We start from the raw sequence: 19,888 nt of genomic DNA on the forward strand, positions 1-19,888 counted from the left end.
AGGATTGATTTGTAAGATCAGATAAGATGAAGTGGGTGAAAGTGTTTGGTAAAGTACAAAGGGCCTCATGAATGTAAAAGGGATTGTGATTTCTTTCTTTCAAGGTGAAGCTAAGTGGAGGAAAAAGGGTGTCCTGTTGGCACTGATCACATTTTTTAGCCTCCAGTAATCCCCTTTTAATATTTATGAGGAGTTTAAAAATTATTTCCCCCTATTTCACACTGTTTTTCAAATAGCAAAGACTATTATTTGGCCAGCAGCAGCTTCTAACTGAATAGGGTAAGTAACTTTCCCAGGGTCAGACAGCAAATCAAGGGCCTAAATTCAAATTAGAATGAAGCACACATCTAGGGTTGATTGCTGGTCCTGAGTTTTCTACTAGTGAACTTCACAGAATGCACAGGCCAATTTATCTCCATGTGTTTTGTCAATCTTGCAACTTTTAAGTGAGATGAAAATCAGTTGGACACTCCTTTACAGGAACTTTACTTTCCAATGTATGCAAGACTGTCTACAATGTAAACTGTGAGCAAAAATCTCGTCACTGGAATCTTCCAGAAGCTGGGAGAAGTTTAAAAAAAACCCTGCTCATGGCCCTACAGCTAGCGAATAGCAGGGCTGCGTCTAGAGCCAACTTCTAACTCTGATCATGCCCTTGAAAAAATCCCTAGTACAAAAACTACTACCAGTACTACTGCTAATAGCTGCTAAATATGTGCCAGGCACTGTTCTAAGCTCTTCTATGTATTAACTCATTTAACCAGCAAAAAACCCCCCCTTTTTTGGACTAGTCTTCACTAAAATAGCCCAATGACAAACAGTCCTTTTTTTTTTTTTTTTTTTTTTCTCAGTTGGTGACACTGCAACCCGAAATCACAACTCCGTTTTAGGTTCCTGGTGGTGCCTGCTTCCTCTTCTAGTTTGTTTAGTCACAGAATTCGATTCCTGTTGGCCGGTTACGCGCCTACAAACAGGCTTAGCGCTCTATTGAAATGCGTGAGGCTCCTTAACTCTTGTATAAACAGGTAATGCGAAGGGGTGGGGCACAGATTGCGGGTTTCTTTGGGATGGGGATGGGGTGGGGGTTAGAGCCAACTCCCCAGAGATCAGGCAAGGTTAAGGGAGGGCTTGGCTGCTGTTTTTAAATGCAGTGTTTTTTGTTCCCTTTCTAGAAACCAGCTGTAACTTTAGGTCAGAGCGCATTAAAATGAGCCACTTCTGAACGAGCAGCGCCCAGGCCCCAGGCCCTGCTGCGAAGGCCCCGGCAAAGGTCAGGGTTTCGTCCGCGTGACGTTCCTTCCTGCGCGCGTCCAAGCGGTGCTGTGCCTCAGGTAAGGACACTCTGGGAGGTCCCCCTTTTCCTTTAGGCCCGCCGCGGGGCTCGCTGTGATCCTACCTGGTTAAACGACTTTTTGTACCAGGGGGAAGAACGGGGGTGGGGTGGTACTGTTCGGCTCGTGATTCAGCAGCAGGTTCCTTATTCCTCAAACATGGTTCTGCTTGATTTCTCTGAACAACCCGAAGGGGGCCAGACGTCTGAGGAGGACACATGTCCTCAGGTGGAGCAGGTGCCACTTGTGGGGCCGTTTCTGGGTGTCTGACTTGGATGTGACTTTTTGAGCGCGGAGAGAAATCTGTCTGGTGGAGTCCCCAAATCTCTCCCATCCAGGCAGGTTTTTTTTTTGTTTTTTGTTTTTTGTTTTTTTTTTTTAACCTTCAGCAAAGGTATCTGCGCTCCTAAAACAACAGGAATGTTGCACTGGCCTTTAGCCAGCGGTGGCTCAGCGAGCAGGATAAAATTTCAGTGCAGATTTACGGGAAGTTGCCGGTGTCGGGAGTAAAAATCTGGTTTGGTGAGTTTAAGGGAAGGGAGTAGACGAGAGACAACCTTGCTACTGTGAGGCGAATGGCCTCGGCTGGGGGAGGGCTGCGGGAGGAGGGAGGAGAGAACAGGGAAGAGCTCGGAGAGCAGACACGGAGCGCTCCCCGTGCGCAGCGCCGGACGCAGCCGGGCTCTCGGGGCCACTCGTCTCCCCCGGGTGCGGACCCGGCGCCGCTCGGCCAGTGGAATCGCCGCGCTTTCAAGTTCTCTCGCTCCCGCCAGGAATTTAGCCCCCGAGAGCTGCCTTCTGGTTATCGCTCCTGCTTCCCACTTTGGAATGTGCAGTTTGGGACAGTGAGAAGCCGGGGCTTAGGGAGTTGTCCTCGCTGAGAGTTTCTCTCCGCAGGTTTCCAAGGTTAAGAAATTCTGACAAACTGGAATTCCCAGAGTCTGGGAGTTGAGCCTAAAACGATCTGTTGCTTTAAGCGGCGCAGTGGGGAGTAGCTGGACACTCCTTATTTTGGTTTTACATTAAAAAGAGGGAGGCCGAGAAGATGTTGTAGGTTACTTCCTAGCTGTGTAAATTGCTACCGGGCTGTGAATGGTGTTAATTTCTGAAGTGGGCGACTCCAAATACATAACAAAGGTAAGGTGGTTTTTTGGCAATCCTTCTAAACTACCTTCCCTTAATCTTACATTTGGGTCCCAATTTTGAATTTTTTTTCCCTTTTTCTTCTCTCTTCAGCCCTGATCTCTCTCATTGTACCACTCTCCCTTCAGCCCTGGTATATGTAGTGGGAAAGAAATGGTTTATAAAAAGATTTTAAAAGTGCCAGCTTCAGGAAAAGCAGAAAATCCTATACAGCCCCATCATGTTTCCTCTGATGGAACCTTTGATGAAGCGTTTTTCATACAAGAAACGTTTTTTTTTTTTTTTTTTCATCCTTGAAAACACACTATTGGGCCATCCAGTGGCACAGGTGACTTTTAGAATCTGATTCTTAACTTGCGATTGAGGAAATATTCATGACAGGCATCTATCTCATTGAAGTGTTAAGGTTGGGGGGCGGGGATGGGGGGGAATGCCTTCCTGCAGTAGTTTACCTCCAAAGGTAGCACTGAGTGGAGGCTTAGTTGTTTAAAGTTACAAATTCATTCTGCGTAAAAGTGTAGGGCTGATGAATTATGACAGCTGACAAATCACCAGTCACCAGATATTTAGGAAATCAGAATAAATGACGTGGAATTTTGCAAATAAATGATTCATTTTTTAATTAGTTAAGAGTCCATCCACTCTTGGGTACTGTCCCAAGGCATTTGAGGATGTGGCTTCTTTCCTGAGGCTTATCAAAATGATAGAAAGATAGTGTCTTCAAGGTACTTACAGGCCATACTGGTTTGTACGGAAAAATCAAGCAATTTCTTTCTGGTGGCATCCAAATGACTCACTCCGTTGTCTTTAGCAGGAATGCAGATTAGAAATGTTTCTTTCAAAGTTCTTTAAAAGTTTTAATGCTGGAGTCACACACATTTTTCAGGGGAGAGAAAGCAAAGGGTTGGCCACACAAACATGAAGAAGTTGCCGCAGTTTTAAGCACAACTGCACTTAGATCAAGAGTGTTTGAGAACTGCAGGTGCCGATTCTGAAAGGTGAAAGGTTGTCAGTGGCGTAAAACACAATCTCTAGACAAGGCAGTGAGATAGCACTTTGTGGGAATTTGTGTTGCCATTAATTTAAACAATAATCTTTGTCAGACTGATGATCTGAAATCTTAGAGGGAAACAAAACCAACTCAGTCTGAAAGGGAAACAGGAGGAGGAAAAGAAAGAAATGGGGGTTTTTGTATCCTTTCTTGCCTACCTTATCCTTCATTCACCCTGTTCTGATACGCATACCATTGGCCTCTTTGTCTTAATAACTGCGTACCGAGAGAAGGAGGAATCAGAAATTTCACAAAAGTCTAGCTTCATTATTAATGTTCAGTATTTGTTAAATGAAGAAATAACCTGACAAAAACAAAGCGTAGCTAGCCTAACTGTCATACTTCTTTACCTGACGAGGCTACTCTTAAATTCATCTGTTCGAGGGTCTTTTTGAACGTATGCTGAAAATAATCAAATTTTGAGGCTATTTTGGCTTCCTCTTGGTTACTGAGTTTTCTGAAGCTTGTAGGATTGAAAATCTGGCACCGTCATTATATTCCAATCTCTATAGTTTTAATAGTCAACATATTTGTTTTTGATTCCCACCTGCGCTTGCTGCTCTAGGTTAAATTTTGAAAGGATTCCACCCAAAACAGTTGGTGACACTGAAGACAGACTCAAGATAGAAAGCAACAAAACTGTGCTTCTGGACACATGTCCTCGATACTTGCTCTAACTAATGTTTAAGACTACTCACATTTTTTTCACCTCACATGATAAGAACATTTAGATTAGACTGTTCTCTTTGGTTTATTAGTAACGGAACTTGCTCTAGGTAATCTAAACAAAGATTAGAAGGTTAAAGTAGAAGAAATCATTATTATTATTTTTTTTTACAAAATACCTTTGCTTTCCAGATCCTACTCTTGATCTGAAGATTAAAAGTAAATCATGTCCCAAATGATTGAGTTTTGGCTGCTATAGGAAAGTATTTGCTTGTTTCAGACAGGATTCCGCCTCTGCGTTTCTAGTGCCTTCTGGTTGTTTAGGAATAGGCAGAGGAATAGATGTTGGGGTGCTGGTAGGAGGACAGAGATCTTATAACTGGACTGGGGTTCAAGTGAAATTGTGATCAGGTTTTCCCAGAGGATGCATAATTCTAGGAAAAAACTCACTCTGAAGAGGGCTTAAGTCTGGGATTCATTAGATTTAGGAAAAGGATATATTTTGCCTGAATCTAGAATTTGTGTGCTAAACATTAAAGTTACGATGAAGACATGAATGCAGCTTAAAAAATGGTTGTTAGGAGGGGCACCTGGGTGGCTCAGTCGGTTAAGGGTCCGACCTCAGCTCCGGTCATGATTTCACAGTCTGTGGGTTCCAGCCCTGCGTCAGGCTCTGTGCTGACAGCTCAGAGCCTGGACCCTCCTTGGGATTCCATGTTTCCCTCTCTCTCTGCCCCTCCCCTGCTCATGCTCTATCTCTCAAGAATAAATAAACATTAAAAAAATTAAAAAAAAAAAAAAAGTGGTTGTCAGGGGCTCCTGGATGCCTCAGTAGGTTAAGTGTCTGACACTTGATTTTGGCTCAGGTCATGATCCCAGGGTCATGGGATCGAGCCCCGTGTCGGCACTGAGCGTGGAGCCTGCTTGGGGTTCTCTCTCCCTCCCTTTGTCCCCCTCCCCCATGCACTCTCTCTCTCTCTCTAAAGTAAAAATACATAAATAAATAATAAAAAAAGTGGTTGTCAGAATAATTCCAAGTTAAAAGTTATATTGGGACGTTTCAACCACTGGCCTGATGAAGACATGTATTTCACCTCTTAGGTGCAGTTTCTGTGTCTTATGATGGTGTTGATTTTCTGGTTTAGTGTTGTAAGAGGTATGTGTTAGTCCAAACAACCACCCGCTCAGAGTCATGGCTTCAGAGAAAAAGGATTTTCAAGAAGGGCAACGCAGGAATGACTTGGGTTATGAGGTGGGAGGCCTTTAGAGCCTCCAGAAAAGAACTGTCGTGGAAATGGCAATAAGTAATTGTTCAGCTGGATCCTCAGGTTGTGGGAAACATCTCAGGTTAGAGGGATTTAGGGGGAAATGGCACCCTGCCACTTTTTGTGTGTGGTCTGAATCATCTTGTCAGTAAAACTCTCCTCAAGTGGTCTGCACTTGATTTCTGATGGTTTCTGCTTCTCTCGTAGTTGCCTCTCCCTCTATTCTGTCAGCATCTGCATGGGGAAGAGGGGAGGGATAAGATGTTCTCCCCTTGAAGTCAGTGTGCCCCTTCTTTTCAGGAACTTTGTATATTTTGCCCTGGAAAAGGTGAGGGAGGAATTTTCCAGTAGAAGGAGAAAGATGTCTGGTGGAGGAAATGGCCAAGAAACAGGTGAGTTCCGATACTGTTAGTAACGTAGAACTCACCAGAAAGCTCACATGGAGGTTTATCAATGCCCTCAAACTATTGCAGGGGAACTGGCAACTGTAGGGATTTGAGGCTCATCCCCACCCCCTTTTGTAATTCAAATGTTCCTTGCACTCTGCAATAGATGCCTAGTTTGAAAGGGTTCAAGATATCATCCCTGGGTAGGACCATAAGTCAACTGGTCACAAAAGGAAGACTCTCAACTGTGTTCCACTCCTCCTCTACTTTCTGTGGTGGTTTAAGACTCCTGATTTTTTAGCCTCCTGAAAAAAAAAATCACAGTTCAGTTGATGGAACTTATGTATATGTATATAATATGAGCATTCTGTTTTGTTGTTGTGAATCAGAGGAACTTAATTTATGTAAAATGATTTGTAGGTATGTTTAGACATACGTGTACAGTTTATATGTTTGTAAAATACAAAACATTAGGTAAACTGACACTCACTATTCCAGAAATGATTGACTGTAGTCTATAGTTGCTCTCTTGGTAAACTCTGTCATGTTTAAGAATGGAGTCGTTTTAGAAATCAAAAGTACAATCTCTACCTTTCTGAAGGCTATTTAAGAAAGATGACGTCAGAAGGCAAAGTGCTAGTGTAACCCTGAAAACCCTTTGTGATTTGGGGAAAATGTCAATCCTTTGGCCTCAGCAGATTCCTGGTAGTGCAATATATATATATATTTTTATAAGTCACAGCCATTCACATTAATCACGAAAATAAGCTCCAAGTCTCCTCAAATCATGATATTTGTCTTTGGGGATACTGTAGTTTTGTGGTTCTTAGGAACATGGTGGCCCAGTGCCCAGATCATGGGAGGTGCTCGGTGGGTATACTTTGAGTGAAAGAGGAATTTCCGATTTTTTAGCCTCCGGATTGTTCTTTGCTTTGGCTAATAGTCAATTTTGCTCATATTCCTTGAGTTTCCACCATGCGGGGAGAAAGACAATTTGATCTCAGAAGCTATGGATAATCCACAGGTGGGTGAGCAAGAGTTAACTCCATGTGCCAATGGGCAGTGGGTGGGGAACAATGAATGTGGTGCATTGTGCACTGAAACAGGAACAGGATGCCTCTACCTGACCAAGGAAATGCCAACCTGTGAGAATTATAATAAAAATATTTACCTTTCAGAGCACTGAGACCTGGCTCAATCATTTTTGTGACGCATTTCACATCATGCCAAAAGAAAAAAAAAAAAAGTAATAAAACAAAGGAGATTTTTTTTTTCCCAGGTGCTACTTCTCTTAGATCAGTTGATTGCCATTCTGAAAATGTATATTTGGGCCTTTCAAGATCAAGTCAAATATTTATGTTTCTAAAAGTAGGGATCCATGTCAATGGCGATAACAGCACCACGAGTTTTGAAAAGACAGCTTCACTAATATTTGTTGTCATTTATTTTTAAAAATAATAACATGGTCCTCAAAGCCCTTGCCAAGATTAGGCCCATCTTCTCAGTAGCCTTCCCAAGACAAAGTTGCCTTTGTGTAACTGGAACTGGGAGGATTTGGTGGCACAGAAAACTCAATGGGGCACTGCAACTTATTACTAACAGAAAATTCAGTGGCCTGGTGTGCGTGCCTCTGTGTGTGTGTGTGTGTGTGTGTGTGTGTGTGTGTATCAGCTGATATCTCTGATCTGTTTCTCCATGCAGATGATCTCACTGTTTTAGACTTCCCAGGCGAGCATGTAGTGCGCGGGAATTTAGTGCGCAGGAGTTTAGTTAGATTATAGAAGGGAAAAGCTGCAGCATGCTGGTGCAGAGCGGAGCTCGCCTCTGTGGGTGGACTAGTTTGTTCTCAGGGTAGTCAGCAAGATTTTGGTCACACGTGGAGAGAAAGAAAAGGTGGTTAGCCAGAGTGAAAATGACAGTTTGGGGGAAAGGAATGACCACTGTGCCTAATTCAACCTTCTTGGCAGAGTGGCTAAAAGCATGGACTGCCTTGGTTCAAATCCTGGCTGTGCCACTTATGAACCGGGGGATGTTAGGGAGGTTACCTAAAAAAAAAACCACAAAAAACACAAAACAAAACTGTCCATGATTCAACATCCCCAACTGTTGTTGTTATAGGATTACTCTACAGGGTTGTTATAAGGATTAAATAAATTAATAAAGGATTAAATAAATTAATTACTGTATGAGCAGAGGTTAGAACAGCGCCGGGCGCATGGTCAATATACTATGGTCCATAGTCAAAGTGATATGTACATGTGTCATGTTTGGGTGCATTTGTGTTTGACTTCTTATCTCGTGACCCTACTCCATGTAAGAGTTTTCTTTCATGACCTCTTGCTGGTTGGATCCAGGATTCTCTTCCTAACCTCACTGTTTGGCTTTGATCAAGTGACCATTGCCATTGTAGATAGGCACTTTTTGGCTAAGTTTCTTTTGGTTTTTGTGTCTTAGTTGTGTGGAGAAAATGTTACTTAGAATCACCAAGGTACACTTTTTTTTTCCCCCTCTCTCTTTTGGTAAGCTATAAGATGTTGATTAGGAACAAAAGGGATAATACTGTTATATCTGTTGGTGAGAGACTGCCGAGTGCCCTGCTGAAAACTCAGTGTAGGTTCTTAGAGATGGCTAATGCAAAATAGGAATATTCTGTGTAAAAAAAAAAAAAAAACCTTAAGTACATCGAACTTAAATAATTCCTGTTGCAACTTTTGTTGGTTAGTATTAATTCATTATAATCATAATATATACTCTGGGACTTTCTTAGAATTGCCATAATGCCTTATCTGCCTTACAAGGCATTTTATATCATTTCTTACTTTTGTGCATTCACTATTTTCTCTACCAAACCCAAATTAAGTTCCTTGGAGATAGGATTTGTGTTTGAATAATGTCTGTATACCTCAATGTCTCTAGTTTATAGTTGAGAGCCCAATAAATAAGAATTTCTTTGCCCAAATATATTACCATCTAAAATAATGGCATTTCTGCATTCCATGGGTATGTATCATACATTTTTTTTTAAGGTAAGCTCTAGGCCCAGTGTGGGGCTTGAACTCACGACCCTGAGATCAAGAGTTGCATGGTCTACCAACTGAGCTAGCAAGACACCCCTGTATTATACACATTTATTTGAGTAACTTCTTTTTTTCCCCCCACAAATTTACCAAAAATTGTTACATAGAGGAAATATGGTGGAGCTGTAGTGAACTCAGGCAGGACTGAGCAAGAACAGAAGCCCCATCCACAGTCCAGCCTCCTTTTTTTTTTTTTTTTAAGTTTTTAAATTTATTTTGAGAGAGAGAGAGAGAGAGAGAGAGACAGAATCCCAGGCAGGCTCCATGCTGTTAGCGCAGAGCCCCACACGGGGCTCGAACCCACAAACCCTGAGATCATGACCTGAGCTGAGATCAAAAGTGACACTGAAGCGACTGAGCCACCCAAGTGCCCCTCACAGCCCAGCCTCTGAAAGCATGGCAGGATGGGAGAGGCCAGGGGTAGGCAGGGGGTGAAGTTTTACAGTGCATTGTTTAAAGTTTATACCTCTTTTTTCCCTCTTGCTCTTTAATTAACATCCTTTAAAAAGCTCAGACTTGTTACTAGGTAACTCTGAAAAAGGGGGAAAAATGCATTTTCTTAAAATTAGGAGGAATTTATTAATCATCATTAGGAAAAAGCACATTTTCCCCAAATTTAGAGAAAGTGAACAAAGATATCCGAGAGAGGAAATAATGTCAGGTGAACACACATCTGTGAACCACAAAGGTATGGTTTTGTCAGTGGGCTGGTGCTATACTCTTGGCTAAGGAAAAGTGGTGAGGAAGGAGGACAGATGATCCCCAAGTGTTGAGAGATTGCCTCTAGTGAAAATCCTATTTGCAGAGCAAAGGGAATCCAGTAACAAGTAAACTCTTCCCACTTGGTGCAAACAATAGTTTGGCTCAGGGACCTCCTTTGCTCTTTGCCCTTCATTGTGGGTTCCGGGATCTACTTCAAGTTATATGTAGATTTGCCAGTGAGTAAACAGAAACTACCAGCTCAGATGGTACTAATGAGCCCTGGGATTTGTGCCTTTCTTTTGCATTTGCTCTGCCTGCGTAGACAGCACTCTCAGTGCGGACACCAAGCCTGGGAAGGCAGGGATCTTGGAATATTTTCCCAGCACCCTTCCCAGAGTGGAACCCAGGGGTCATTCCCCTAGTAATTTGTCATGGGTCTTGCCCTTTTCTTTCTTTCTTTCTCTCTCTCTCTCTCTCTCTCTCTCTCTCTCTTTCTTTCTTTCTGTTTATTTTTGAGAGAGAGAGAGAGCACGCGCGTGAGCGAGTGGAGGAGGGGCAGAGAGAGAGAGGTAGACACAGAATCCAAACCAAGCTCCAGGCTCTGAGCTGTCAGACGCAGGCCTTGAACCTATGAACCATGAAATCGACCTGAGCTGAAGTTGGACGCTTAACCAACTGAGCCACCCAGGCATCCCTCGATTGAACCTTTTTCCACTGACTAGAACTAGTCAGTGAACTAGTCATTGGAACTGCAGAATCTGTTCTCCTTGTTTTCACCTTTGCCCTCACCCATACACTGTTCTTGACACATTGACTAGAAGGATTATTTTAAAATAGAAGTCAGATCATGTCAGTCTCCTGCTGAGATGTCCCTGTCCATCTCACTTAAAAGCCAGTGAGGCACTATACCTCTTTACCTCTGTAATGTCATCTCCTATCACTCTTCCTTACTCTGTTTTAGTCACAGTTTCATGCCTCAGGGCCTTTGCACTGGCTGCTCCCTCTCCCTGAACCATTTTCCCCAAATATCTGCATGACTCACTTTTTCACCTTCTTCAGCTCTTTGTTCTTCCTCCTTTTATCTAAAAAAGCACTTCCTCCTTCCTGTTGGCACTCTCTATCTCTGTACCCTCCTCTATTTTTTTATTTGGTACTTTTTAGTTCATTGTCTCTTCCCCACTACAGTGTCTGTTTCATTTATTGATGTATCCCAAGTACCTTAGAGCGGAGTCTGCCACAGAGTAGGTGCTCAGTAAATATTTGTTGAATGAATGAATAAAACACACAGGCTTCTACACAGCACAAGTATGACAGCAAGTGTAGTATAACTTGAGTTAGAGTTCTACTCAAGATACAACCATGAGTACATCTTTCTGAATAAACATGAATTTTCTCCCAGATTTCCCCTGTGAAGGTGCCATATTTTCTCTGGTTTCATTCTTTTCTGTGTCACCAGGAGCATTTGATGGAGGCTGATGACTAAGTAAAGAGCAAGGCAAGGCTGAGTGTGGGGATGGCGCAATCGTTTCACCGTTTCCAAATCAAAGCCTCGTCTTTGGCAATCTTTTTGTGATTTCCATCTAATTCTTACAGCCCTGTTTTGAACCAGTCTTGTGAATTGCGTGCCCTACAGATAATTACACTTGTCTAACTCATGTTGCTATGCTGTTTATTGCTTTTTCTATTGTCATTTAATTATAATGAATGATTGTTCTGAAAGTAACTGTCGAGTTTGTTGTTTTTTAACTGTCTCTTTTGACCTTTGAAATTTTGCCAAATGCCAATTGCCGCTACAGGATTCCATCTAGATTTTTCTTGGTTGCCGAGCTTGCAAAGGTACTTTGCCTTGACATGGCCTGTAACAAGAGTGGTAGTGTCATTGTTTGCGTCTTTGATATTTCCCCAGAACCTTTGCACAAAACCTCGGTCTTGCCTTTTACTGAGTGGCATAACAACTCTCTGACCTGTTGTACTTGTTTGCTGGCCCCAGCTTCACTGTCTCCTTTTGCACCGTGACCTTGGTTTGGCAAAACTGCATTTCTTGGTCCTTGGTGGTACCGCTCCCTCTGTGTGTCCTCATGCCTTTTTTAGAGCTATACTTGGACCGGAAAGAGCTTATCCCATGGCTGATAGAATCCTGTGGCTACTAGGCTTGGAAACATTAGAACTGTCCCTTGAAGGTGAGTACACCCTCCAGCAAGGTTCTTCGCATTAAAGAAACAAAACAAAACAATAGTATATAAATTCTGCTGAAGGTACGTGAAGATCCTGGATTTAGCTGCTTTTGACTGGTGTTGATCCTGGCTTGTGGCTGAGTTAGAATTATTTGGATTTTTTTCACTTCCAAGTTGATTTGGAAGCACTCATCACAATTGATAGTGACTGGGCAATTTGAGCGATTGCAAAAAACTAAATACACCTAATAAACAGCTAATAATTATAGTACTTTCTGAAAGTCATTTTTTATTTACTATATGTACTGAATGGGACATTAAAAATGAACAGCACATAAATGTTACATTAAACTTATCTTAACAATGGCCTACGCAGACAGAGCTGCTGGTCATTATTTATGAGTTAGAAAAATTTATCAAAATATAGACCTAGTAAGTAGGTACACTTGAAAAAAAGATGAATATGAATTAAACTGGTTTAAACCAGGCAATTTTTCTTTTCTTTTCTTTTCTTTTTTTTCTTTTCTTTTCTTTTCTTTCTTTCTTTCTTTCTTTCTTTCTTTAATATAATTTATTGTCAATTTGGCTAACATACAGTGTATACAGTGTGCTCGTGGTTTTGGGGTAGATTCCCGTGATTCATCACTTACATACAACCCCCAGTGCTCATCCCAACAAGTGCCCTCCTCAATGCCCATCACCCATTTTCTGCTCTCCCCTGCTCCCCAACCCCCCCATCAACCCTCAGTTTGTTCTCTGTATTTAAGAGTCTCTTAATCGTTTGCCTCCCTCCCTCTCTGTTTGTAAACTATTTTTTCCCCTTCCCTTCCCCCATGGAAAGACCAATTTTTCTTATGTAGACACAGACTCAGCTATTATTTATTGAGTAGCTGCTATGTGCCAGACACGGGGTATCAGGTATGCTGTGGAGAATAATAGTCCTCTGCCCGCTTAGGGCTTTCTTTGGGCATGGAGATGGGATTCAGTACTCTGAAGGAATTACCAGGAACTATAAAGATGATAGGTGGGATTCTCCTAGCCGGGTGGTTCAAAAGAAGGCTCCTCCGGGGTGGTGGATGCTGGAAGGCGTCTGACGGACAGGAAGATCCTTGCTGGATGGAGTAGTGTTTATGAAAGTCCTAAGGTTGCTTCAGAAAGCTTGGCATGTCGGGGGTCATAAAGAAGGCCGATGTTGCTGCAGTGGTGCAGTGAAGGGCAGGGGATCATGAGGTAGTTTGGGGGTTACTGAGACCTGGAGTATGTAGGCCCTTCAAGACCATGGGAAAAGAGTTTGCGCTTTGTTACTCTTGAGCCCAGTGGGAAGCCGTGAAAGACAATTTGCTAGTTAAAAGATAACTGGCAGCTGGGAGAAGACTGGATTGAAGGGAGGCAAGAAAGGTTGGCCCTGGAGGTGGAGGGAAGCGGGTTAACTGCCTGTGATTCTTCTGTGCCCGTTCCTGCCCTTTCGAAGTCTGTGTTCGGCAGTGGCAGGAGTTCACCAACTGGCGGAAATAGCAGTATTTGGTGATGGCCTGGATGTAGGGGTGAGGGAAGGAATGAGGATTCTGGCGTGAGTTCCCAGGTCGATGAGGAGACTGAGGGAGAGCAGGTTTGAGGGGAGCAGAGAGAATCAAGCATTCTGGTTTGGGCATGTTTACTGAGACGCCTGTTAAACCCGCCCAGGGAGATGTTGAAAGTTTCCCTTTGTAGCGGATGCCACCAGCAAAGCAGGAGGCACCTCTTCTAGGCAACTGTTTTGCATTTTATTAGTTCTCTCCTTCTCACTATGGCCAGATTTGCAGATACAGGTTAGGTGTATGACCTGTATTTATATATTACAAATGACAGAATATTATTTTGCAGATACAGCTTAGGTGTATGACCTTTATTTATATATTACAAATGACAAAATAATATTCTAACGCTGAGTATCTATTGTGTATGGAAAACTGGTGGAGGGATGGGTTAACATTAAAAAATCTAGGGGTGCCTGGCTGGCTCTGTTGGTAGAGTCCGTGACTCTTAATCTTGGGTTGTGAGTTCGAGCCCCATGTTGAGTATAGAGATTACTTAAAAAAAATCTTTAAAAAACATTAAAAAATCTTAAGTATAGTTTCAGCTCTCAAAAATCTTCTAATTCAAATTAATCCTATATGTATTTAATATTTCAATATTGAATATACGTTTGAAATTTGCTTTATTTAACATTATATGTTAATATATAATAAATATAAATGCCAATATAATTGAATATGACATACTTAATATAGAAAAGATATTTAATGTGCATTATGTACCAGTCTATATTTAATAACATTTAATATTGAAAGCTAAGTGTAAATCGTGCATGAACAAAGAGCTCATCCCATATTATAGAAGATAAAAATATTACAGGATGTAACTGGATTTCCTTGTGAGTTACAACCATTTAGGGGCATGCAAATTCGTGCTCTAAATGTCAACACGTAAAAATGGATCCATTAAAAAAATGGATCCTCTCTCTCTCTCTCTCTCTCTCTCTCTCAAAAATGAAATAAAAACGTTTAAAAAAAAGGGGGTGGCGCTCCTGGGTGGCTCAGTTGGTTAAGGGTCCGACTTCAGCTCAGGTCACAATCTCACGGTTCGTGGGTTTGAGCCCCACATCGGGCTCTGTGCTGACAGCTCAGAGCCTGGAGCCTGCTTCAGGTTCTGTGTCTCCTGTTCTCTTTGCCCCTCCCCTGCTCATGCTCTGTCTCTGTCTCTTTGTCTCTCTGTCTCTCTCAAAAATAAAATAAAAACATTAAAACAATTTTTTAAATGGATCCATTTAGAACATGCAAATATTATTTCTTGTCTTTCTCTACCCAACTTTCCAAAGGGTCCTTTGTACTTCTGCTTATTATGTGAGTGGAAACTAGAAGCCAATACAGACACACTTTATTTATTCATTTTTAAAGTTTATTTCTTTATTTTGAGAGAGAGAGAGGGAGGGAGAAAGTGAGTGGAGGAGGGGCGGGGGGGGGGGGGGGGCGGCGAGAGAGAATCCCAAGCAGGCTCCAGGCTGTCTGTGCGGAGCCTGACATGGGCCTTGATCCTGTGAAATGTGAGGTCATGACCTGAGCTGAAACCAAGAGTTGGACACTTAACCTACTGAGCCACCCAGTTACCCCGGACACACTTGAACGTATATTGTGAAAGGCTGATTTGTATCTAGCAAACCCGAGTTTTGAATTTGTAGAGTGAGCACTAGGAGTATGATTACAAATAAGGCATACGGCTTTTGGAGCTTAGAGGAATGGAAGCTTTATCTGTTTTAGTTCCACCGCTGCAAGCCCTCCTCCCCCACCAGTGGTTTCTCTAGAAAGAAAGAAAAAAAAAAAAAGACTGTATATTTTTAAATTTGTAGGAATAGAATGCTATTTAAAAATACTGGAAGACTTCAGTCTAAAAGTAATGTTTTAAAAAAACATGTTTTAAAAAACCGTTTTAAAAAAGTAATGTTTTAAAAAGTCATCAACTATTAGGGGTGGTGGGTGGAGGTGGGAGAAGAGGTTACAATGGACAGTGTTTTGTAATCATGGCGTAGAAACTGTCAACGGCTGCAGCCTTGCATTCTGGTGTGTCAACAGCCGTGGAGCCCCTGAGGCGTAATCAAATTTATTATTGCTTAATTGGGCCAAGTGGTGTGGTTTGGATCTGTGCATAAGATGGGTCACTTACCGGGGCGCCTGGGTGGCGCAGTCGGTTAAGCGTCCGACTTCAGCCAGGTCACGATCTCACTGTCCGTGAGTTCGAGCCCCGCGTCGGGCTCTGGGCTGATGGCTCAGAGGCTGGAGCCTGTTTCCGATTCTGTGTCTCCCTCTCTCTCTGCCCCTCCCCCGTTCATGCTCTGTCTCTCTCTGTCCCAAAAATAAATAAACGTTGAAAAAAAAAATTTTTTTTTAAAATAAATTAAAAATAAAAGATGGGTCACTTACCAAAAGGATATGTAGTGCCTGAAGGTTTCACATTCATTTAAATTGTGTTTTTGATAAGAAAGTTACCCTGGTGAGGAGCTGCTATAATGTGTACCCTCAATAATCACAAAGAGTAAGAGGGAGGAGGTGCCTGGGTGGCTCAGTTGGTTGAGCGTCCGACTTCGGCTCAGGTCATGATCTTACAGTCTGTGAGTTCGAGCCCGGCGTCAGGCTGTGTGCTGACAGCTCAGAGCCTGGAGACTGCTTCAGATTCTGTGTCTCCCTCTCTCTCTGCCCCTCCCCTGCTCATGCTGTGTCTCTCTGTCTCAAAAATAAATAAAAACATTAAAAAAAATTTAAAAAAAAAGTAAGAGGGAGGCTTGTGTTTGAGTAATTGCTGAACTATTTGGAATTAAAAGTTAAAAACAGAAAGTAACAGTGGCTAATAACGGCTGACATTGAATGAGCACTTACTGTATGCCAGGCATGACCTCATTTGGTTAACGGAACTACCCCTAAGAAGTAGATCCTACTATTATTATTATCTTCATTTGGCAAAGGTGAAAATGAGGCACTGATGGGTCAAGCAACTTGCTTGGTAAGTAGCGGTCAGGACCCAGATTCTTGTAAAGCTTCCTAAACGAGGTCAGGTTTGGGAAAATCCCTGCACTAGGACCCAGTCTTTTTATCAAGATCTACCACTGACTTAGCAGATAAGTAACCTTGGATATGGTACTTCACCTTACTGGCTTTCCATTTCCTTGCCTTTAAGACTGGATAGATAACATTAACAACTCAGGCAACAACAGATGTTGGCGAGGATGCAGAGAAAGAGCATCTCTTTTGCATTGTTGGTGGCAATGCAAGCTGGTGCAGCCACTCTGGAAAACAGTGTGGAGTTTCCTCAAAAAATTAAAAATAGAACTACCCTACAACCCAGCAATTGCACTACTAGGTATTTATCCAAGGGATACAGGTGTGCTCCCCCATGTTTATAGCAGCACTATCAATAGCCAAAGTATGGAAAGAGCCCAGATGTCCATCGATGGATGAATGGATAAAGAAAATGTGGTATATATATATATATATATATATATATATATATAATATACACACACACACACACAATGGAGTATTACTTGGCAATCAAAAGAATGAAATCTTGCCATTTGCAACTACGTGGATGGAACTAGAGGGTATTCTGCTAAGCGAAATTAGAGAAAGACAAATATCATATGACTTCACTCATATGAGGACCTTAAGATACAAAACAGATGAACATAAAGGAAGGGAAGCAAAAATAATATAAAAACAGGGAGGGGGACAAAAACATAAGAGATTCTTAAATATGGAGAACAGAGGGTTGAAATTAAATAAAATTTTTAAAAAACTGGATAGAAAGGAGGGAGGATTTGGGACTAGACATGCTTTGCACACCCCAAATTTCTCTAAGTCCTTTTACTTTCACAGTTCAAATATGTAAGAAGTTTCTCCTAGGATATCTAAAGGGAAGATCAGGGTGATAGGAGTAAATGGGGGGAAGGGGGATGAATTACAAGGGCAGTTACTTTGGCATTGAATCATAGGAAGAAAACTAGGTTTTCTAGGTTGGATGACTTGTCTATATCTTGCAAAGTTCTTACAGACTTGATTCTTGATTGCTATCCCATTTGGGATAGATAATATTGTGGGCATATAGGGTGATTCTAGACCAGTGCTTCTCTTCTGGGGAGGATTGTCTTCCCAGGGGACTTTTGGCAGTGTCTGGAGATATTATTGGGTTGCCACAGTCTGGGAGGGATGGGGTGCTATTGGCATCTACGAGCAGAGGCCAGGGATGGGGCTAAACAACCTGCAGTGCACTGGACAGCCTCTCACAACAAAGAATTATCTGTCCCCAAATGTCAGTGGTGCCCAGGTTGAGAAACCCTATTGTAGACTAGTCTTTGCTCTCCACAGCCTCTGCAGTCCTATACAACTTGAGCAAATAGTGTTTCTTCCTTTAGTTTTTAATACCCATCTCTTTGCTGAAGATTCAGGGTCAGAGAAGGAGTTTGGGTGACAAGGTCAGGACAAAGTTGAACTGAACTCAGTTCTTTATTTTATTTTTTTAAACTTTTTTTTTTTTAACGTTTATTTATTTTTGAGACAGAGAGAGACAGAGCATGAACGGGGGAGGGTCAGAGAGAGGGAGACACAGAATCGGAAACAGGCTCCAGGCTCCGAGCCATCAGCCCAAAGCCCGACGCGGGGCTCGAACTCACGGACCGCGAGATCGTGACCTGGCTGAAGTCGGACGCTTAACCGACTGCGCCACCCAGGCGCCCCCTTTCTTTTTTTTTTAAGAGGTGTCTTGGCATTTATAAATTTCTAACAGAGCTGGGTTTTGAGAAAGTTTGTTAGAATCTTTTCAGACTGAAAGGTGCCTTCAGTTGAAAGCTTTAGATTAAATCCTATGTTTTATCAAGTCTGTATTTTAAATTCATTTACAATGAAAAATCCTTATACATTGCTTTAAACTGAGAGAAGATCTATGTTAAATAAATACATGCTGGTATACAGGCACATTTAGAAAGACAGCAAACATTAAAGGATGGTTAGAAATGAACTCCATGTACTAGGCTGACATTTTCCTTTGAAGAAACATTTGTGTTACTATTTGATGTCCTGGAGATTTGGGGAAGAAAGATAACTGCATTTAGGTTTGCAGTTGTTCTTAGCTGAGGGAAGCTTAGTTTATGGTTTATGTAGTTATAAGAAATTATTTACAATCATGGAATACCCTTTGTGTTATGCCAGGTCAGGTCATGTAAGGTAATTCCTGGAATTTCTAGTTACAGTTTGAATGTCAGTTAGGTTCAGGACCCTAGATACCATTATCTCTACACACACACACACACACACACACACACACACACACACCCCATTATCTCTATACACACACACGTTACTGATCTGTGGAGTGAATTACATGATGAATGAGTGAATTCATTCAGATTCTGGGGAGCTTATCTCCATTCTCCTGCCTTCTATCATTAGGGACAACTGGTCTACCATTTACTACCCTTGTGTAAAGCTAACTTTTAGGCTTCTAGTTGTAGCTAATTTAATTGAGCCCTGGCTCTCTTGTCCCTTCATGCTTTTGACATTTAAGTTTTCTTTTATCTCAGTCTTCATCTTTCTGTTCTGAAAGGGTATACATCTTATATGGAGAACTAATATCCAAAGTTTGATTATTTTAGATGCTCCTCTCATGATTGTTTTATATATATATATAAATGTATGTATATGTATGTATGTATATGTATATATATGTATATATATATACATGATTATCTTTGTGTTGGACAAATTAATCTAAGATGCCATATGGTTTTTCTCAAGTCTTGAATAATGCTTTTGACTTGGCTTGCAAAACTTTCTTGAAAATGCAATGTGTTTTGTTGGCCTGTTTGGTAGTAATAGCTCTAGCCATTTATTCATTGGGTGCATGTAGGTTCTGTACCAGGCATTGGAGATGCAAAATGGATTAGAAATACTCTCGGTTCTTGGGGTGCCTGGGTGGCGCAGTCGGTTAAGCGTCCGATTTCAGCCAGGTCACGATCTCGTGGTCCGTGAGTTCAAGCCCCGCGTCAGGCTCTGGGCTGATGGCTCGGAGCCTGGAGCCTGTTTCCGATTCTGTGTCTCCCTCTCTCTCTGCCCCTCCCCCGTTCATGCTCTGTCTCTCTCTGTCCCAAAAATAAATAAAAACGTTGAAAAAGAAGAAAAAAAAATTAAAAAAAAAAAAGAAATACTCTTGGTTCTTTTATTTATTTATTTTTTAATGTTTATTTATTTTTGAGAGAGAGAGAGAGAGAGAGAGCGTGAACAGGGGAGGGGCAGAGAGAAAGAGGGAGACACAGAATCCGGAGCAGGCTCCGGGCTCTGAGCTGTCAGCACAGAGCCCGGCGTGGGGCTCGAACCCATGGACTGTGAGATCATGACCTAAGCTGAAGTCGAAGGCTTAACTGACTGAGCCACCCAGGCGCCCCAGAAATACTCTGGGTTCTTCAGGAGCTCACAGACAAGGTGAGACATGTAAACCAACAAACAAAAAAGTTCTTTTGTTCTTTCTAGAGTAGAGGTGTTTATTTGTTCATTGATTCGCTGAAAACTCTT

At 42.0% G+C, this 19,888-nt stretch overlaps 1 protein-coding gene across 7 annotated transcripts in view; it reads left to right on the plus strand.

The window, feature by feature from the left end:
- The first annotated feature begins 884 nt into the window (after positions 1-884).
- Positions 885-19,888, plus strand: part of RBM47 (RNA binding motif protein 47) — a 161,977-nt gene continuing 142,973 nt past the window's right edge. For 3 of the 7 annotated variants that reach the window (XM_047856072.1, XM_047856065.1, XM_047856068.1), the window contains exon 1: positions 1,928-2,468. Coding sequence is in view for 1 of the 7 variants with exons in the window: in XM_047856065.1 (XP_047712021.1) it covers positions 2,424-2,468 (45 nt within the window). In the remaining 6 variants the exon portion in view is untranslated. Of the gene's footprint in view, positions 1,026-1,172; positions 1,332-1,747; positions 1,854-1,927; positions 2,469-5,756; positions 5,849-19,888 lie in introns of those variants that run through there. The other 4 variants (XM_047856069.1, XM_047856067.1, XM_047856073.1 and 1 more) reach the window with 3 other exon arrangements.

Source organism: Prionailurus viverrinus, chromosome B1 (genome assembly GCF_022837055.1).
Source record: "Prionailurus viverrinus isolate Anna chromosome B1, UM_Priviv_1.0, whole genome shotgun sequence".
Classification (NCBI taxonomy): Eukaryota; Metazoa; Chordata; class Mammalia; order Carnivora; family Felidae; genus Prionailurus; species Prionailurus viverrinus.